The 18,189-nt window shown below is 40.0% G+C and overlaps 1 protein-coding gene across 8 annotated transcripts in view; it reads right to left on the reverse strand.

Moving 5' to 3' along the window:
• The window catches only part of QKI (QKI, KH domain containing RNA binding), a 153,361-nt gene extending 135,761 nt beyond the window's left edge, over nucleotides 1-17,600 (reverse strand). For 2 of the 8 annotated variants that reach the window (XM_053222009.1, XM_053222012.1), the window contains exon 1: nucleotides 17,054-17,600. In XM_053222009.1, coding sequence (XP_053077984.1) covers nucleotides 17,054-17,195 — 142 coding nt within the window. In that variant the 5' untranslated portion in view covers nucleotides 17,196-17,600. Of the gene's footprint in view, nucleotides 1-15,430; nucleotides 16,086-17,053 lie in introns of those variants that run through there. The other 6 variants (XM_053222008.1, XM_053222011.1, XR_008298216.1 and 3 more) reach the window with 5 other exon arrangements.
• Between the last annotated feature and the right edge of the window lie 589 nt (nucleotides 17,601-18,189).

Here is an 18,189-nt window from a genome sequence, read left to right on the forward strand (position 1 = left end):
TAAGACTGTGGTCTATCATACAAATGGCAGAAACATGAATTACATAGCATATCACCACATAAATGTAGTAAATGGATTTCAATTCATTAGGCATATCATGTGCTGAAATATAAAAAGTCGGCAGCATTATAGATATTTAATGAAATATAAAAATGTATGTGGTTAAGGCTTTAATGTACAAAGCATAAGCAACTTTAAACCAACCATCTCTAGCTCTTAAATAGAACGTTCAAGTGTCATTCATCTGAACTAAGCAGGCCAAGCAAAATATCCTGTGATTCCTATGTTCTCCTCAATGTCGAAATGGGTGGATAAATTTAAAGCCTGTTCCCTCAAGAGTTGCTTTATAGGCAATTTTCTCCCAGTATCAAGGTCTGCAATTTCCATTTGGCTGCCAGTTTGCGATTAAATTCATCACCTTTATTATAAAAATGTGCTTTACTCCATGGCCTGCTGCACAGGAACTATAAGAAAAACATTTTTCACTGCTAACGGCAAAATCATTCTAAGGCAACCACCACATCCACTCAGACATTAGCTTCCTCAACCTGATGTAGGGGCCTATATCACTCACAGGAAAAACTGTAACAATTTTGTAACTCACAGAACCTAAATTCTATAGAAATGCCATGCTCTATTTTTTTTTTTTTTTTTGGATAAAATGAAACCAACTCTTTTTATATTCAGTGCTATCATGAATGAATTAACCACAGATAAGAAGTGAACACAGGGAATACTTCCAAATTTCAATAAAATTACAAAATAATTTTTCCACGATGGATGATTACGTATCCCTCTTTTATTTGTTTATAATTTTTTTATGTTTATTTATTTTTGAGAGAGAAAGAGAGAGAGTGTGAGCACAAACAGGGGAGGGGCAGACAGAGAGGGAGACACAGAATCAGAAGCAGGCTCCAGGCTCAGAGCAGAGCCCAATGCAGGGCTCGAACTCACAAGCTGTGAGATTGTGACTTGAACCAAAGCCAGACACTTAACAGACTGAGCCACGCAGGCACCCCTCCATCTTTTTTTTGTTAAATTCATGGTTTGCTTTGTAGCTTAACTTTCACTATCTCGATTAACAGCCAATGGTCAAGTCAAAGATAATTACTAGATATATAAATAGGTAACATTTACACTTATATTACACTTCTACCTAATCTTACCTTCTTAATAAGTCACAATATAAGATTTGGAAGGAAAAAAAAGGTCAGAAAAATATTATTTCCCAAATAAAGGCATTTAAGCTAGTCACTGTAACGTATTTAGGAAAACAATACTACTCATCTGTAAGATTTCGGTTTTTTTAAGATTATCTATAAAATTAACATTTGCTTTTACAAACTTGGCCTTTGTGCGAAAAATTCAGAAATCTCTTATTCCAGTAAACCTCATAGCATCAATTTCAGAATTTATAGGGGAAAAAACAGAACTGTCACATTAAATGAAGCCTATATATAATCAGATGAATTATCAGGTTATGTAATATGTGAACCTAGTAGAAATGATCATCTTCCCGCTAGAAAATAATGTGGTCCCTTCCACCCTAACCTGTGTATGCCTCTGCCACAGCAGTTAAAGCACTGGACTGCAGTTTCTTACTTCATTTCTCTCTCCATGCTATTACATGGCTCCTTAAGGACTGGACTATGCCTTATTCATTTTTGTATCCACACCACCCAGCAGAGTGCTAGATTAAAAAAAAAAAAAAGTTTGTTGAAAACTAAATTACAGCAGGAGTCAACATCAGTTTTGCTAAAACTACACAAGTCATAACCCATTAATTTTACAGTGTTAGTCACAACCAGCACTTTGTACATGAAAAAGAATGGGAAAATACTAGATTACACCACAGGTAATACACATATTTAATGAAGCTTTCACTTCAGCTATTTAGTTATATAAATATGTACATACAATAATTCTCTTTATAGATAAGCATTCTAAAAATCTGATATATACCTTTTTTGGCTCATATTTATACCATTTTTCTGGTTTATACTGTCAGGATGTATGTACTTGTTATTCAATAAATAACTGCATTAACAAAGAGTATTGATTCACAAAATCAAAGATTTCACTTTAAGCATCCTCTTAATTATTACTACTTGCTCCAAAGCTTTCACTCTTTCCCCATTCTCAGGCTCCAAGCCATCTGCCCTTAAAAATCTACCAAAATAACTAAAAATTTCGTGTATTAAATATGAACAACTCAAGACACATCTGCAGAACCACATGGCACATCCTATGATGTTCAGTTAATATACTTCCATAAGAAAATCAAAGGTGTTAGAGTCTTTGAATAAAAATGAAATGTGTAAATAAGACTCTCATGTCCCTTACCATCCTGTAAAATAAATACATTTTCCTATAACCTAAGCCCTCTTGTCCCTAGGTTCCACAAACAAGTCTTTATAATCTTTCTAGTATTTACCATAATGTATCCTTGGACCACTAGTTCCAAGAAAAGAAAGAAAAAAAGGCATTTATTTTCCAGGCAATTTCAAAAAAGTACTCAATTAAACCAATTTAGCTTTCTTTTCTGCAAATCCTGGATATTTAACATGTCAACACATGCTGAATTCACAAAAGGAATATGCTGCACTTCTTGGACTACTTTTATTCTTAAACTACCTCAGGAGGCCAGTATTACATGGAACATACATACTTTGCAAACACTTGCCCTAAAGCCTCCCTCAATTTAGAATCAAATTAGCAGATCTTTAATCCCTCTCCTCCAATCTAAGATTAGTTAAGTCTTTCCAGCCCTTAGAGCAAAAGCAAACGGAGAGGATAATGAAAGGCACACATATGGCAAAGATCCATGCCACACATACAGGGTAAGTTATGTTAGCAACTCATCTACAGCCTAGAGTTGAGATTCACCAGTTCTATGAATCATGCACTAATTCTGATACACCTCCTTCCCCCAGGCACCTAAACCCAAAACGATCACCAACAGACATACAGAAAAGAACTAAAATAAATGGTATCATAAAAAGAGGGGGTTAAGTATATTCCAATTTACTAACAAAACAAAATAGAAAGCCAAACTATGCATGCACAGGTGAAAAAAATAAGCTAAAACAGAAGTTAAGAGGCAAAATACTGGGGTGGGGGATGAGAACTCCAGAAAATCTAAAACTATGCAGTGAGAGAGCAATCTATCACATCAATCCATACTAAGCAGAAATATGGAGGCAGATAAAAGGGAAAAAAAGTAAGATGTAAAAGGAAAAGCCTTAAATGGGTCTCCCATCATCAACAAGATGAAACTTTTTTCCATGCACTTAAGGCTTTCTACAGAAGAGACACATATTGATTTACTTTCTCTCTCCCGCCTGGAATCTCCTCACATTCAGGGATGGTGTTCCCTGTGTCTAGAACACTACTTCCTTACCTTTTCTCCACTTCAATCCTATCTATCCTGCAAGAGCCAGGTGAAATTTCACCTCTTTTCCTAAAACATTCCATAATCTCCTCAGTCTAACGTGATCTTAACACCAGTCTTTCAACCTCTTGGTTTTATTATCTCATATTACTTTCTTTTCATACTATCTACCCTATTTAATCAGACAACTTGAAAGTAAGGAATGAATCTGAAGCTTTGTTGCATACCTTATATGTTACACATAGCATGCATCCAAATTTATGTGTGAAGAGAATAAAAAATTTCAAATAAATGTGTCAACTCATTAAAAAATAAGTGACATATGCAACTCTGACATTATTCAAAAATTAAATGTCACATAATAGTAATCGCCTTCTACTAGAATGCAGTATAAAATACTGATCTCCTTGAAGCCTGGATAGCTCAGATGGTTAAGCGTCAAGCGTCCGACTTTGGCTCAGGTCATGATCTCATGGTTCTTGAGTTTGAGCCCCACGTCTGGCTCTGTGCTGACAGCTCAGAACCTGAAGCCTGCTTCGGATTGTGTGTCTCCCTCTCTCTCTCTGCCCCTCCCCCATTCACACTGTCTTTCTCAAAAATAAACATAAAAAAATTTTTTTTTTATAAAATAGAGTAAAAAAAATAAAATAAATGTTGATCTCCCATTAACTACATTGTAAAAATAAAACAGCTTGCTTTTTCATAGGGCCATTACAGTATTTAGTGACTTAAGGCTTTTTAAAGAGCAACTAATAAGCCTCTGAAACCATCTGATACTATCATACAAGTTTACTGAAAGCAAAATAATATGTCCAATAGAAGAGTTAATTAAATTATAATATGCCTCCATAAGATGAACTATGTTAACACAAAATTGTATTGTCAAAGAATATAAAATGGCAGGCGAACACGCTTATGGATGTAAAACACATGCACTCACACACACACACAGTACCACAACAGTATTACAATTTTGTTATATCCATAGAGAAAGGGAAAAACACAAGAAGAAAATTCACCAAAATGTTAAGAGTGATTATCACTGAATTATGGATCATTTTCATTTTTTTTTCCCCAGAAAGAGAACATGAGTGGGGGAGGGGGCAGAAGGAGGGGAGGGGGAAGGCAAGGCAGGGGAGGGGGGGAAGAAGAGGGAGGGGGGGAAGAAGAGGGAGGGAGGGAGAGAGGGGGAGAGAGGGGGAGAGAGAGAGAGAGAGAGAGAGAGAGAGAGAGACAGAATGAATGAATACATTAGAGCCCAACTTGGGGCTCAATCCCACAAACCTGGGATCATGACTTCAGTGGAAATCAAGAGTCAGAGTTTCAACCTACAGAGCCACCCAGGCACCCATCTTCATTTTCTAATCGATATATTTTAGTTCTTTTCCATGAGATGAAGAATACTTAAGAATGAAATGAATGTGTCTAATTTTTTATAACAACACACTGTACAATTTCTAGAACGAAGAAATTTATGCTTCTCGTATATTCTTAAATGACTATAAAAAATAATTTTTAGGGGTGCCTGGGTGGCTCAGTTGGTGAAGCATCTGACTTCGGCTCAGGTCATGATCTCGCTGTTCATGGCTTCGAGCCCCGCATTGGGCTCTGTGCTGACAACTCAGAGCCTGGAGACTGCTTCAGATTCTATATCTCCCTCTCTCTCTGCCCCTCCCCTGCTCACGCTGGGTCTCTCTCAAACCATTAAAAAAAAAAAAAAAAAAAAATTAAAAACAATTTTTAAAATGTACACACGAGGGGCTCCTGGGTGGCTCAGTCAGTTAAGTGTCCCAACTCTTCATTTCAGCCCAGGTCATGATCTCAAGGTTCATGAAGTTCGAGCCCCATATCAGGTTCTGTGCTGATAGTGTGGAGCCTGGCTGGGATTCTCTCTCTCTCAAAATGGATAAAATAAACTTAAAAAAAAAAAAAAAAAAGTACACACAAAATTGGCCACAGGGAAACACTCTCCCTGAAAAATAATACTTTGCATGAAGGTTCAAAGACAATATGCCCTCTATGCCCTCATCACCACCTTTTCCAGGATTCAGAGACCACAAAACACACTACTGCCAGAAGTGAAGTGAAAATGTTTGCACCTTCAATTCCCTACACTTTATGAATAACAAAAAAAGAAAAAAAAAAAAAAAAAGGGACACCGGGGGAAAAATGCAAAATGGAAGTTATTATCAGTTCTACAGAGGTACCACAGTCGGTATCTTCTTCCCTAGCTTCTACATAGAAATAAATACTTTTCTCATGTCTGAGTCCGACTTCAAGTGATTAAGGAAAAAGGGTATTTTACAACTGACTTGACAATGTAAAAAAAAAAGCTCAATATAACAACTTGAAAAGTAAAATTTAAATGTGTAAGTAACAAAAACAGATGCTTCCAAATCATATCTAAGAAGCAATATAAATAAGCAATATTTTTTAACAATGGGAGCGCATACTTTTTAAATATATAATATTTACCTAACTAAAAAAACTGACAAGGAATGCTATAAACTACAATAAAGTGAGATAAGATTATCTTTTTACTGCTGATAATTTTTTATTACTACAATAAAACTATAATCCCCAAAAAAACTTTCTCTTCATATGACATGTAATAGTAGACTATGGCACAGATTTTTTTTTTCTGATTTACATTAGTAAACAAATCAACAGCCTGGTTGAAGACTTTAGAATCACAAAGAAAATATACAAGTACTTTTCCAGACTTGACTCAGTCCTGCTCTAAAACAAATTAAAAAAAAAAAAAAAACAACAACAAACCTTCAAACAACTAAGGTGTAAAGGCAGAAACCGCAATACTCAATGGAATGTCCTAAACCACTCACACTGTATAGACAACATACTAACATATGGTCTCTTTAAAAAAAAAAAAAAAGTTATTTAAAGAAATATCACACTGATTTACATGTGACTTCTAAATACTAAATTTCACAATTGTTATTTCTCATATTCCTGAGCAACTCTTCTCTTACAATTTAAAGGAGAAACAATCCTATTCTGGTTAAAGAGTTATTTCTCAACAAATTTTAATCACTAAACACGGTCTTTTGTGTACTAATATCTCCATCTGCTGGAATATAACTTCCTTACTATTAAAAGTTCTTAAGGAGAAAAACTTTGCAGTAGAGATTTTGCAACTACTTAGAAATAAAACCTTTTCATCAGTCACCATCTGAGGCAGCTAGCAAACCGACACTTTAGTTCCAGACCCTGCCAATGATTAACGAAGAGTAAGCATCTCTCTGGCTTTTTTCATTAGGAACTATTTTCAAAACAGGAATATATTCCCTGGTTAACGAAAGCTTTACCAAACTACAGTGGGAGGATCAGTTTATCACCACACTAACCCAGATTTCCATTTCAGTTTCACTAATAGTGGAACCAGATACTGTACCCCCAGCATAATGCTAAATCAAGTACCTAATCATCACCTATGATGTTATACACTTGAATCTATTTGATCCTTTAAACCTAACCTCCCAAGTGCTAGATACAGAGGGCAGAAAGGAATAATTCCAATGATAAGGAAGTTACAGCAGTGACATAAAAAAGATGGTTCTAAATTAAAAAGGCGTGAAGTCATAACAACCAGATTCAAGGAACGGGACGGGGTCCTGAGTCAGACTCTGGTCTGGACAGCCAGTTATAAAAAATATCTTGGGAATCACTACAGAAATCTGAATATAGACTGGTTATCATATTAAATGTAAGATTGAGCCATTTTGTTCAATACGATGTTGCTATACAAAATGATTCTAGTTTTTAAGAGAGATACACAAATATACAGAGATGGCAGGTCAAGAGAGCTCTACTTTGCTCAAAACAATCAACATAAAAATAAGATTAAATAAAAATAAGATGATGAAAACAGTGAAGTTCCCCAAAATCTTCCTTTTTGAACACATCTAGATCTGACAACATTAGATGAGTAAGGTTTGGATAAAATTTCCTCCAACTCAAACCAGGTCAAGAATTTCTGGGGCTCCTAGGTGGCTCAGGTAAGTGTCCGACTCAACTCTTCATTTCAGCTCAGGTCATGATCTCGCGGTGTGGTGGGACCGAGCCCCTCATCGAGCTCTGGCTGGGCATGGAGACTGCTCGGGATTCTCTCTCTTCATCTCTCCCTCTGCCCCTCCCCAACTCATGCAAGCACTCTCAAAAATAAAATAAAATAAAAATTTCCAAGATTCCCCTAAACCAAAGAGTTTCTTCAGTCCTCTTTAATTCACATATAAAGCCAAAGCCTAATTCTAAGTAACCAACATTTTGGGTGACAGGTGTACCAATGAGCCCCGCACATTCTCAATACCTCAGGATTAAGGTAATAACTTACGGGCAAGGAAAAAATAATTTTTGTGTATGTTTATTTTTAGTTAAAACAAATGCTTCAAAAAACTGTAAAGAGATTAGATCTAAAATATAGAAAGCTTGAATATATTTTTATTAAGTATTTTGAGAAAATTAACTGTTTAAAAACTACCTAACCATAAATCTTAATCCTTCTCATGGCATCCAATTTCTACTTCCTTAAGCTCATCTATTCTGCGCTCTTGTTAGTTCCCCTCAAAGAGCTCATTATGACACCCCAAAACAGTACAAGCCCTCCACTGGTTCCTTACAAAACTCAGAATAAAATTTATGCTTTTCATCCTGGCATTCAAGGCCCATCCTAATAGAGCCCGAACCTAGCCTGCTGGCTGTGCTCTTAACTCACTCCTTCGCGTGCATTTGCCATTCCAAATGAGTCTAAACGTGCTTTCTGAAAATCTTTCAATCTCCCATCACCACTGTTTCGACATTACAGCACTTTCTCTTCTCCTAGAACATCCTCCACCCTCCCTTCACCTCATTAAAGCCTACCACCTATTAATACCAAGTCAGGTTCTAATTCTCAAAAAATATTAGTTATTTCAGCTCAAAGGGACTTCTCAACCATCAGAATGCTAGTAGTGAGTGGTCCTCATGAACATAAACACTAGCTGATACTCATACGGGTAAGTTACCTTTTTTCTTTTCTTCTTTCATCTCTATATGCTGCCTTATCTCATTGTCCATCCTATCCTGTCAAAAACAACCTAAAAATATCGACAGAAATTAGATGATGCGACCTTACAGTCTGAAGAGTTCTTCTGCATATAATACTCTCCTGTCTCCGAGTATTTTGATTTGAGGTTGGTAGGGCAGTTAATAATTCCACTTACAGATAAAGAATGAGGTTAGGTATCTTGTCCCAGGTCACCAAACTACTTAACTGCAACCTCATGATTAGATCTCAGGCCTACTAGCCAGAGAATTCTTACTTGCAACACGGTCTCATTAGCATATGGCCAGAAACACAAATTCATTTTTATCTTTATGCTGGCTCACACATGTACACATGTATACATGCACACACATACCGTCAACACCTGAATACCTGTCGTAACAACTGCAGCATCATGCCACAATGATGGTAACAGCAGCAATAGTAAGAATTAGATGCAGTTAATTTCCAAATACCTTATATTTGAACTTGGTCTGAAATTTTACTTCTTAAAAAATGTATTCACCTTCCACGTAACGTTTCTCAGAGTAAGTCGATTACTATAACACAGCAAGCGAGGGGCTGTGGTTCCTACTTCTTTCTGAATATACTTGAAGGAATCAGTTGACACTCCAGGTGTGGGCATCACAAATGGAACAAGGCGGGCTACTTAGTGCAGCTCCCATTTCCATCCAGCAACGTCATTCACCTCCCGACAATCCCTATTCAGAGTTGCCCACCTATGCTATTAACCACCCGATGCTAATCTAAAAGTGATCCAAGCGTACATTTCTGACTCAGTAAACCTTTATATTAAATCTTCCAGTCAGAAATATTAGGTTTCTTCTTGAGTGGTTATAAGAAATAATAACTGCAAAAAACAATAACCGCAGCAAAAATACTAAATACACACTAGATTTATTTGTACCTAACGAGTTAAATAAAGCTCTATCCTACGGTTACTAAGAAGTTAAATGAGCTGAAATCCTCTAAACACCTTTACTTTCTCGTTTTTAGCCTCTTAATGATCACAAAAATTTACCATTAAAAAAAAAAAAAATTCCAGCTCCAAGAATTTGACCAGTATTTGTCCAACTTATCACAGAATTAGCAAATCTCCCATTTACTTTTTCTTCATGTTCACAACGTAAGGCAACACAGGAATTTCTTAGCAAATGGAACTATTCTGGGTTTTTCTTCTTCAGTTCCATGTATGGAGCAGCATATTCACCAGAGATCAGAAGGTAGAGCCAAGGGTCTAGCCCCAACCCTGTTACTACCTTGCCTTGTGATGTGGAAGAGTCACCACCTCTCTAGACCTCAGTTTCTGCACCTACATTATGCAGATGTTTCTATATATTTTAAACTTAATTTAGCTTAAAACCCAAAAGTTCCCCAATAATTTGCAACTGACCAGGTAATGATGCCCAATCTTTACAATGACTTGTCCTGCACTAAAGTCAAAGGCAAGATGTTTACTTAGGATAGCTAATAAGACCCTTTTCCACTTTTGATATATAATCATTTCAATCCTGGGGCCAAGCAAGATAGTTTCATTACTTCAAAAACCATCCATGTTCTAGATCTTCCCCGTCCCCAGCGCCCATTCTCAAGGATTCAGGGACAGCTCACATTCGCTGTATGTCTCCCTCTATACACATGCACGCCTACACGTGTACAAACAGAAGCCCTTTCCTTATTGCTATGACCATACAACATGAGACTACTTTCTGGATTTAACTGCATTTTGATGTTTTTCTGACACTTCAGTACCCTTGAAAAGCATCCAAGTTGACATATTCTGTGTTATCATAAATAACAGTGAAAGAGATGTTATAGTAAATGGATTCATTTCATTAGTCACAAAATTTAGTTTAATAAAACATATAGGTTAGAATCAACGTATAAAGCAACATTATGAACAAAGTTTCATTTTGCTAGACCTAACAGGATTGTTGTAATTTCAAACTAGAGTTGCTGCTTCAGGAAACGAATGACAAAAAAAATTAAGTGCGGTCATTTGCTTGTTAATTATAAGATTTCTGGATAAATCACTTATCTTCTACAAGCTATCTCTGTAAAAATTCATGGCAGAATTACTTTTAAAACATTGCTAAGGCTAAAGCAGAAAAGTAGACTGCTTTTAAGAGGGTTAAGTTTCAGTTAGCTGAAAACTTCAATTTATCAGTCTTCTAAGTAATGGCACTTTCAAATTAGCTTAAAGAAACACCTATGCTTTAAAAAATTGCTATTTGTATTAAATTACTGTAACTGCCATATATGTTTATACTCAGCTTTCTTCTGAACTAAAACCATTCAAATAGTCCTTATCTATCATGAACACATCAAAGCAGCACTTAGGGACCTGGAATGTTTCCCATACACTGTGTTTTACAGACTACAAGACCCACATACCAGCTGGATACTAACTTTTATAGGTAATTGACAAGGAAAAAGGTTTACCTATATAATTCCATAAATGCCAAAACTTTTAGGAGCTGAGAAGAGCACTGCCAGCTTCTCTCTGCTTATGGACTGATCTACTCTGCATAAGGACTGGCTGAAAACTATTGCCTCAGTAAAACAATTTTATTTTCCTAATTCTCATGCACACCGACGGTAGTAGAGTAAAATTAAGATAAAAGCTTCTTGAGGACAAGTATTACAAACAATATTGTAAGATTTCTAAAAACAAATCATTAAAAAAAAAAAACACGTACCTTTTTTCTAACTGCCCAAAACTATCACCAATTAGTATATAATTTGCTTAATCCCATACTTTAGAGAAAATAGAAATCAAGAGGGTAACACTGTCAACCTATTTATTAATTCAATGAACATCTGATAGTCTAAATATGCCAGGCTATGAGGTGGGCACTTTCAACCAATTCTAACAGGGTAGACAGGCACAAACAGAGATATTATTGCAATGTTAAGTACGACTGATGAAAACTCTATAGACAGTAGTACCTAACACACACTGGGTTATATCTACAGTCAAATATCATAACATAGTCACGCTAACAAAATGCATTCACTATGAAAACTTTAATGTTATGTTTGCTTTCTGTTAAATGAAAAAAAGCTGTAAAAATCTTACTTGGACATCTAACAACCTAGCTATTCTGGGCCCCAAAACTGAAACGCCAACTTGTAAAAGAGGTACACACGTTCCCTAAAAGTTCCCATGAAGGGAAAAGTACATAATCTTGATGTCAAAAAAGGAGAAGGATCAGAAAAAATAATGAAATCCTGACAATCATAAAAAGTTGGAAAATATAAAAATTAAGAATTAAAAGTTAGTACATAATAGAATTATGACTTCTTGGCATAGGTTCCGGCTCTATCCTGATCCCTTGGCCTAAAATAGATCCTTGGATATCTTCGTAACAGTTGACATACCGATAGCAACAGAAAGTTGCTCAGTAGACTCTGTCACTCAAGTTATCAAATGAATTAAACTTAAAAATGGCATAGCATTTTCCCATCCCCAACAGAGGAAGACAAATTTTACTTTTAACTGCACCATCATAAACCGAACAAATTGTATTAACTGTAATAAATTTCTCAAAGAAATTAAAAGATATTCCAGTCAGATCATAAAAAGCTATCTCTATGATCACACTGGTATAATTCTCTTAAAGCCAAAAAATTAAAAAAACAATCAAACAAAACCTTACAAATCTAAACACTGGCTTCAGAAAAAGCATGAGAATAATGCTCCAGTAAAGGCAGAGGGGTGTGTGTGTGTGTGTGTGTTTGGGGTGGTGGGGAGGGGGGCGGGGTGTTACATTTTATGTCCTTTGTCACAGGAATTGATTTCCCTTTAAAAAGTAAACCAAAAACCATTTTTTTCTTACGGAAAACTGATGCACTTTACAATCAGCTTCAGGACAGTGACAAGTGAGGGGATAACAACAGAAATATAAGGTGCATCAACCGTTAAAAAAAACCAAATTAACTTGTTTTCACTCGATATCCTCAAAGCCATTTAAGAAAAGGTCTCATACCAAACACACTAGCAAATGTGATTAGCGAAGAGACCTATTTCTATTAATTCAATTACATTATATCCTTGGGAGTACAGCTTTTACTGCAAAACATGTAAATTGGATAAAGTTAAGAAAAAAAGGAATCACCTTCTGCCTCATTCTATGTACATGCATCTTGAATACATATTCTGCCTAAAGGGGAGTTGAGCTTCAAAAGTAGAGAATGAATGTTGAATAAATGACCTACTATACAAATTATCATTTCCATCATTACCTTATAGAGCTGGTGACACCTCCGGGGTAAGGGGAAAAAGAATAATGGAGAGAACAACTGATTATAAATATCAGTTTCCTTCTTATCACTATTAATTCAAAGGGCTAGTATACAACTACAAAATCTTTGTTTCTAAAGAACAGATTACTTCAATTTAGCTAAAATCTGTTTGTTTCAGATATTGATTACTGTCAACAATGCTCCAGGAAAAAAACCATAAATTTTAGTAAACTTACATAGCAAGAATCTTCTCGATACCAACAAAAAGCCATACAATTTTTGAAACAAAGCTTTTGTAGACAAGCAAGATTTCTCCCTTGGAAAAAAATTTTTGAAGTGTAAGAAAACCGAGGGTATGATAGGATACTTTCAATACTAAATGCATAATAAATGAAGACAAACATTAACATGGAAAAATGTTAACTAGTAAAGCAAGTTCTAATGTAAAACATTTTTTGCCCACATTTTTAAGGGAGAGGAAGAGAAAATTGAGGTCAGAAAATCTATTACCATCCCTCCAAAAGAACATAAGAAAATTAAAATGCATTTTTCAAATGAGTAATGGAGAATGTAATCTAACATGTTTGCTCACTTCTGAGCCACACACTAATTTTCCAGATATTCACGGAAGATTTAGGCTAGCTTTACTTATAAACCATACATTTTGAATTTTCCTGTCAGCAGCCTCAACCTCCATGTGCCTAAAAAATACAAACTCAAAATCTGATTTTAAAATCCCTAGTTCTCCCTTTTCCCCATCTGGGATTTTTAAGTCTAACTGATCTCATTTGTCATCTTAATTCTAAATTGCAATACTTTATAAAAACAGAATTTGCATTCAAGTACCCTTGTTCCTCGAGTCTCATTTTCATGACAAAGAAAGTTTTGTTTTTTTAAATAAAAAACTTGCTGTAGCAACTACTCTTTCCCAAGGATGGTCCCAGGATTCAGTTTGGAAACTTCTCTCCAGAGAGCAGTTTAAGACTTTAAGACCTCGGTTTTGTGTGCAATCATCTCTATCTTCAAGGAAAGATTCTTAAGTACTGGAAACAGTAACTGAAATTACATCCTTAATGTGAGTGGTCTAACCTAGAACATATTCACAACTTAAAAAAAAAAAAAAAAAAGCAACCATGTAAAGATACTTGGAGCAAAGTCTGACAATCCACCCCACCCCCACCCCGCATAAAATAAATCCAAAAACCAAAAAGATTGTCCACCGTCAAAATATAGGCTAAAGGTTAACTTGACATGGAACTAAAATGCTCAATCTAAAGCATGCCAAGTGTTGATCAACTAAGAAAACCTAGCACATATAAATCCCAAATTTGTGACTAGCCAAATAAAAATTCTCAAACTGACAAGCAAAAATTCTTAAAGCGTACTTTTAAAATGCATTCTGAAATAGAATTCCTAAATGAAATGAAATGAAAAAAAATCACTCGAAATTTTTAATTATCTGAAAATACATCTAATATAAGTACAGTATCTTAATTACTAACGTGAAACTTAAAGCTTTAAGTAATTTTTTTTTGTTCTGCCAATCATATGGAAAAGCAAAATGTAATTCCTAACCATAAACTGAAATCATGATTAATTTGTTTTGGACAACGACAGACCACAAAGGGGTAAAGCAAGTTGACAAATTTTCAGAATTCAATCACCTGGCCCAAAAAATATGATGCATTTCAAAAACCAATTTTCTTTAAGCCAAATTAAGTTTATAATAAGGCTAACAATTACAGGAAGCTGCTTATTCCACACTAAGGAATAGCCCCTTTTCCTGCATGTTTGTACTGGTCTGATAAAAAAACAATCAAACTTCCTAGTCATTATGCTGTCCATTTTAAACATTCCAGCTACCACACAGAAGCAATCTTGATGCTGGGGAGTTGATAAAACTAAAACTCAAGATAGACCAAGATAAGAGATGGAGTAAACCATACTAAAAGAAAAAAAAATTACAATTTATCATCCTCAGCTAGTAGTCTCCAAGACTTAAAAATGCAATGGTTACTCTTTCCAACCACAGAGAAATGAACAAACAAACCTTTGTTAGAGATGACATAATTGGAATTCTAGATTTGGGAGATTAAAAATTATTGAAGGCAAGGGTTAGAAACTTTTTAACAGGAGTCCGAATTATCTTTTAGAGATTTTAGGGGAACGTAGTAACACAAAAGAGAAGCCTTTCAGAACCAGAGAAACCTAAATGAGCTGTTTTTAAATAGCATGCACGTAAAGTGAAAGTATTTGCAATTGTTTTTTTATAATCTAGTGTAGTGCCATTTGATTGAACTGAACATTTCAATTCAGAGAATGAAACTTTAACCCTAAATATCGTGAGGACGTGTTTTCATTTTAACGTCTATGAAGGATTCTTTCTGAACAACAGTACTTTCGAAAAATAACCCTGACAGAAACTTTTACAAATACCACTCAAGCTTTAATTTTGCCAAAACATACCAAAGCAAGGCTGCGTATTATTTTTGAAATGTGACAAAAGTTCTTCCCATAATTTTAAAGAAAGTGTTTTTCATTGTTTGCAAATATGTTATGTATTACACATACAACAAGTGTGGCCACAAATTACACATAAAACCATCTACTGTGATTTAAATTTCCACTAAATTTAATATAGATCATTATTGAGTACGTTACACATTTTGCTCCAAACATTTCTCCTTTAAAAAAAATAACTGGCGCCCCTTAGCGCTCACATTTGGAAATACTCTAAGAGTTCCAGCAATTTTTTTTTTTTGACATTCCAGAAAGTTTTCTGCCTCCACAATCTTTCAAATGCCAACACAAATAGAAAAAAACAGAACCCCTTAAAGGGACAGCTCAAGTTTTTTCTGGAGCAATGTGAAATTAACAGACTCGCTGTTTCAACAGTGTTAAGCCTATTCCAATAAAGGTTGCGGCCGTTATGTTTAACGTATGTAAGCAAAACGGAGGGCGCAGTAAAACCTAACAGTTTCGTACTTTTAAGGTGGTTTCTGGACTTTCCAGACAACAAAAGCTCCTGGGATCCTTCTTTAACCATCTTTAATCACGGAGACATTTCCGGTCTTTTGTTCTTTAGTGACATTCCAACTCTCTAAGCTTCAGATTCCTTTTCCCTACTTCTCTAATAAAGATCTCAAAATTCTTGTGAAAAATCCAAAATCCATTGTTCAGTTCTACAAAACACAGTTTTCAGCTTTAACAGTCCTCCGGTGATGCTTCTAAGAACAAAAAAAAAAACTCCTGGCTACTCGATTTTCAAAGCAGACTTTCTTGCTGGTCATTTTTTTTTTCTCCAGGCGTTCACAGCAATGCACAGCTACTAGAATTTTTAATAGTCCAGGGTATTGTTACAAAAACTTGTTAAAGAGATTCCAGAGTTGCCCAGAATTCTTCGCATCCCTCAGCTCTCCACCAACCAAGCTTTCCTGCAAACTTTCACTCGTTTTTATTTTCGCCCTTTCAAACGTCTTGATTTCCTGTCCTACAAAGTAAGGCAGCGGCGTCCTCGGGGAAAAGCTCTCCGCCGAAGTTCTCTCCTACTCGGGACTCCGTTCAGATTTGTCCTCGCGTTATTTCGTATTCACACCCCCCCCCCCCCGCCCGAAGTGAAGTTAAACTCCCGAACAGTTCTCGCTTCCCCAAACAAAAGGACAAAAAGTGCTTTCCGCTGTCATTTTGTCCTCGCCTTCGGCTAAATCAGCAGTACTTTCGGTCTCCTTTGGAATTTCTCTAAATTATCGAGCCCCACGCTACTCCCCTCGAGTATCTGCAAGCTGCACAAACTCCAAAAAAGCAAAAGCCCCACTGAGTCCTCCACTTCGGGAACCGCCGGCCTCCTCGGGAGAGCCCCCTCTGGGTGCGCCCCGGGGCCGGTGTCCTTCAGGCGCCCGCGGGGCGGGCGAGGCCGGACTCCTCCCGGGCAGGCCCGCGAAGCTCCGGGCCGTCGCGGTGCTCGCCGGCGCGGCTGGAAGCCGGGGGGCGCGAGAGGGCTCGCCCCACAGCCCTTCCCCAGCGCCACCAACTCGGGCGCCAGCGGCGCGAGGCCCGGGGTCTCGGGTCCGGGGTCCGGGATCCGGGGGTGGGGGGCGTTGGAGGGGAGAGTGTGCGTCCCGCCGGCGGGTCCCGCCCGCGCCCGCGGCCCCGGCCCGCCCGCCCGCCGCCGCGCCCCGCGAGCCCGGCCTCGGCGCCGCCTCCGTGCGCCCCGCCCGGGCCTCTCCGTCCCCGGGCGCACGGTCCCCGCCGGCCGCGACCTTCCCGCCCTCCCCACACGCCGGCGGGGCGTCGGGTCCCGAGAAGAGGGGCCGCCGCCGGGGCGCGGGCCGCGAGGGGCCGACGAGGAGACTCACCTTCGTCCAGCAGCCGCTCGAGGTGGTTGAAGATCCCGCAGAAGTTGGGCAGGCTGCTCATGAGCTTCTTGTCGTTCATCAGCTGCATCAGGTAATCTGGGGTGGGCTTCGGCTTCTCCTTCGTTTCCATTTCCCCGACCATATTCCAGGCTCCGCAGCTCACTCCGCCCGCCGCCGCCGCCGCCGCCGCCGGAGAGGAGGGAGGGGCGGGGAGCCCCGGCCGCCGGCCGCTCGGGACTCGGCGTCCCGCTCCGCTCCGCTCCCGCGCCGGGCGCCGGGGCGGCCGGACCGCGCGCTCGCCGCGCTCTCCCCGCCCCCGCAGGCACTTTCCGCCCGCGGCCCGACGCGCTCCCGGCCCGCCGCCGCTCCTCGGCCGCCGGCTCGGCGCGTCCCTCACGAGGCCGCCGGCGGGCGGGAGGCGGGTCTCCGCGGGCCGAGTGCGGGCGCGGGCCGCTCGGCGCCGGACGAGGAGGAGCCGGGCCGCCGCCGCTCGCTCGGCTGGTCGCGCCCGCTCAGCCGCCGCCGCCGCTTCTGCCGCGGGCTCGGGGTCTCTCTGGGCTGGTCCCCGCCGCGGCCGCCTCTGCCGCTGCCGCCGCGCTCTGACTCCGCTCCTCCTCTTCCTCCTCCTCCTCCTCGCCTCCTCCTCCTCCTCCTCCTCACTCACTTGGCGGCGGAGTTCGCCTCAGTTCAGGCGGCGCTGCCAGCGGCGGCGGCGGCGGCGCGGGGGGAGGGGCGGCGGCGCGGGGAGGGCCGGGGGCGGGCGGCGGGCGGGGCCGCGCAGGGCGGCCGTTAGCGGGGCCCCGGCCGGCGCGCTCCTCCTCCCGCCGCCGCCCCCCGCAGCCCCCGGCCCGGGTGCCGCCGCCGCCGCCGCCGCCGCCGCCGCGCCGTCTCCCTCCGGCGGGGTGGGCGGCCTGAGGGGCCGGCGGCGCGCAGCGCGACGGAGGCGGTGCCCGGCGAGCCCGGCCTGGGCGCCGGGCCGGGGTCGCCGCCGAGGCGGGCGAGAGCGGAGGGAGGGGCCGGTGCGGGGGCCGACGGACGGGGGAGGGCGCCGGGCAGGGCGGCGGGGGCGGCGGGTGGCGGTGCTTTCGACTGGGGCGGGGGCGACGGCCGCGCCGCTTCGCGCTCTTCGCCGCCGG

The sequence above is a fragment of the Acinonyx jubatus genome, chromosome B2 (assembly GCF_027475565.1).
Source record: "Acinonyx jubatus isolate Ajub_Pintada_27869175 chromosome B2, VMU_Ajub_asm_v1.0, whole genome shotgun sequence".
NCBI lineage: Eukaryota > Metazoa > Chordata > Mammalia > Carnivora > Felidae > Acinonyx > Acinonyx jubatus.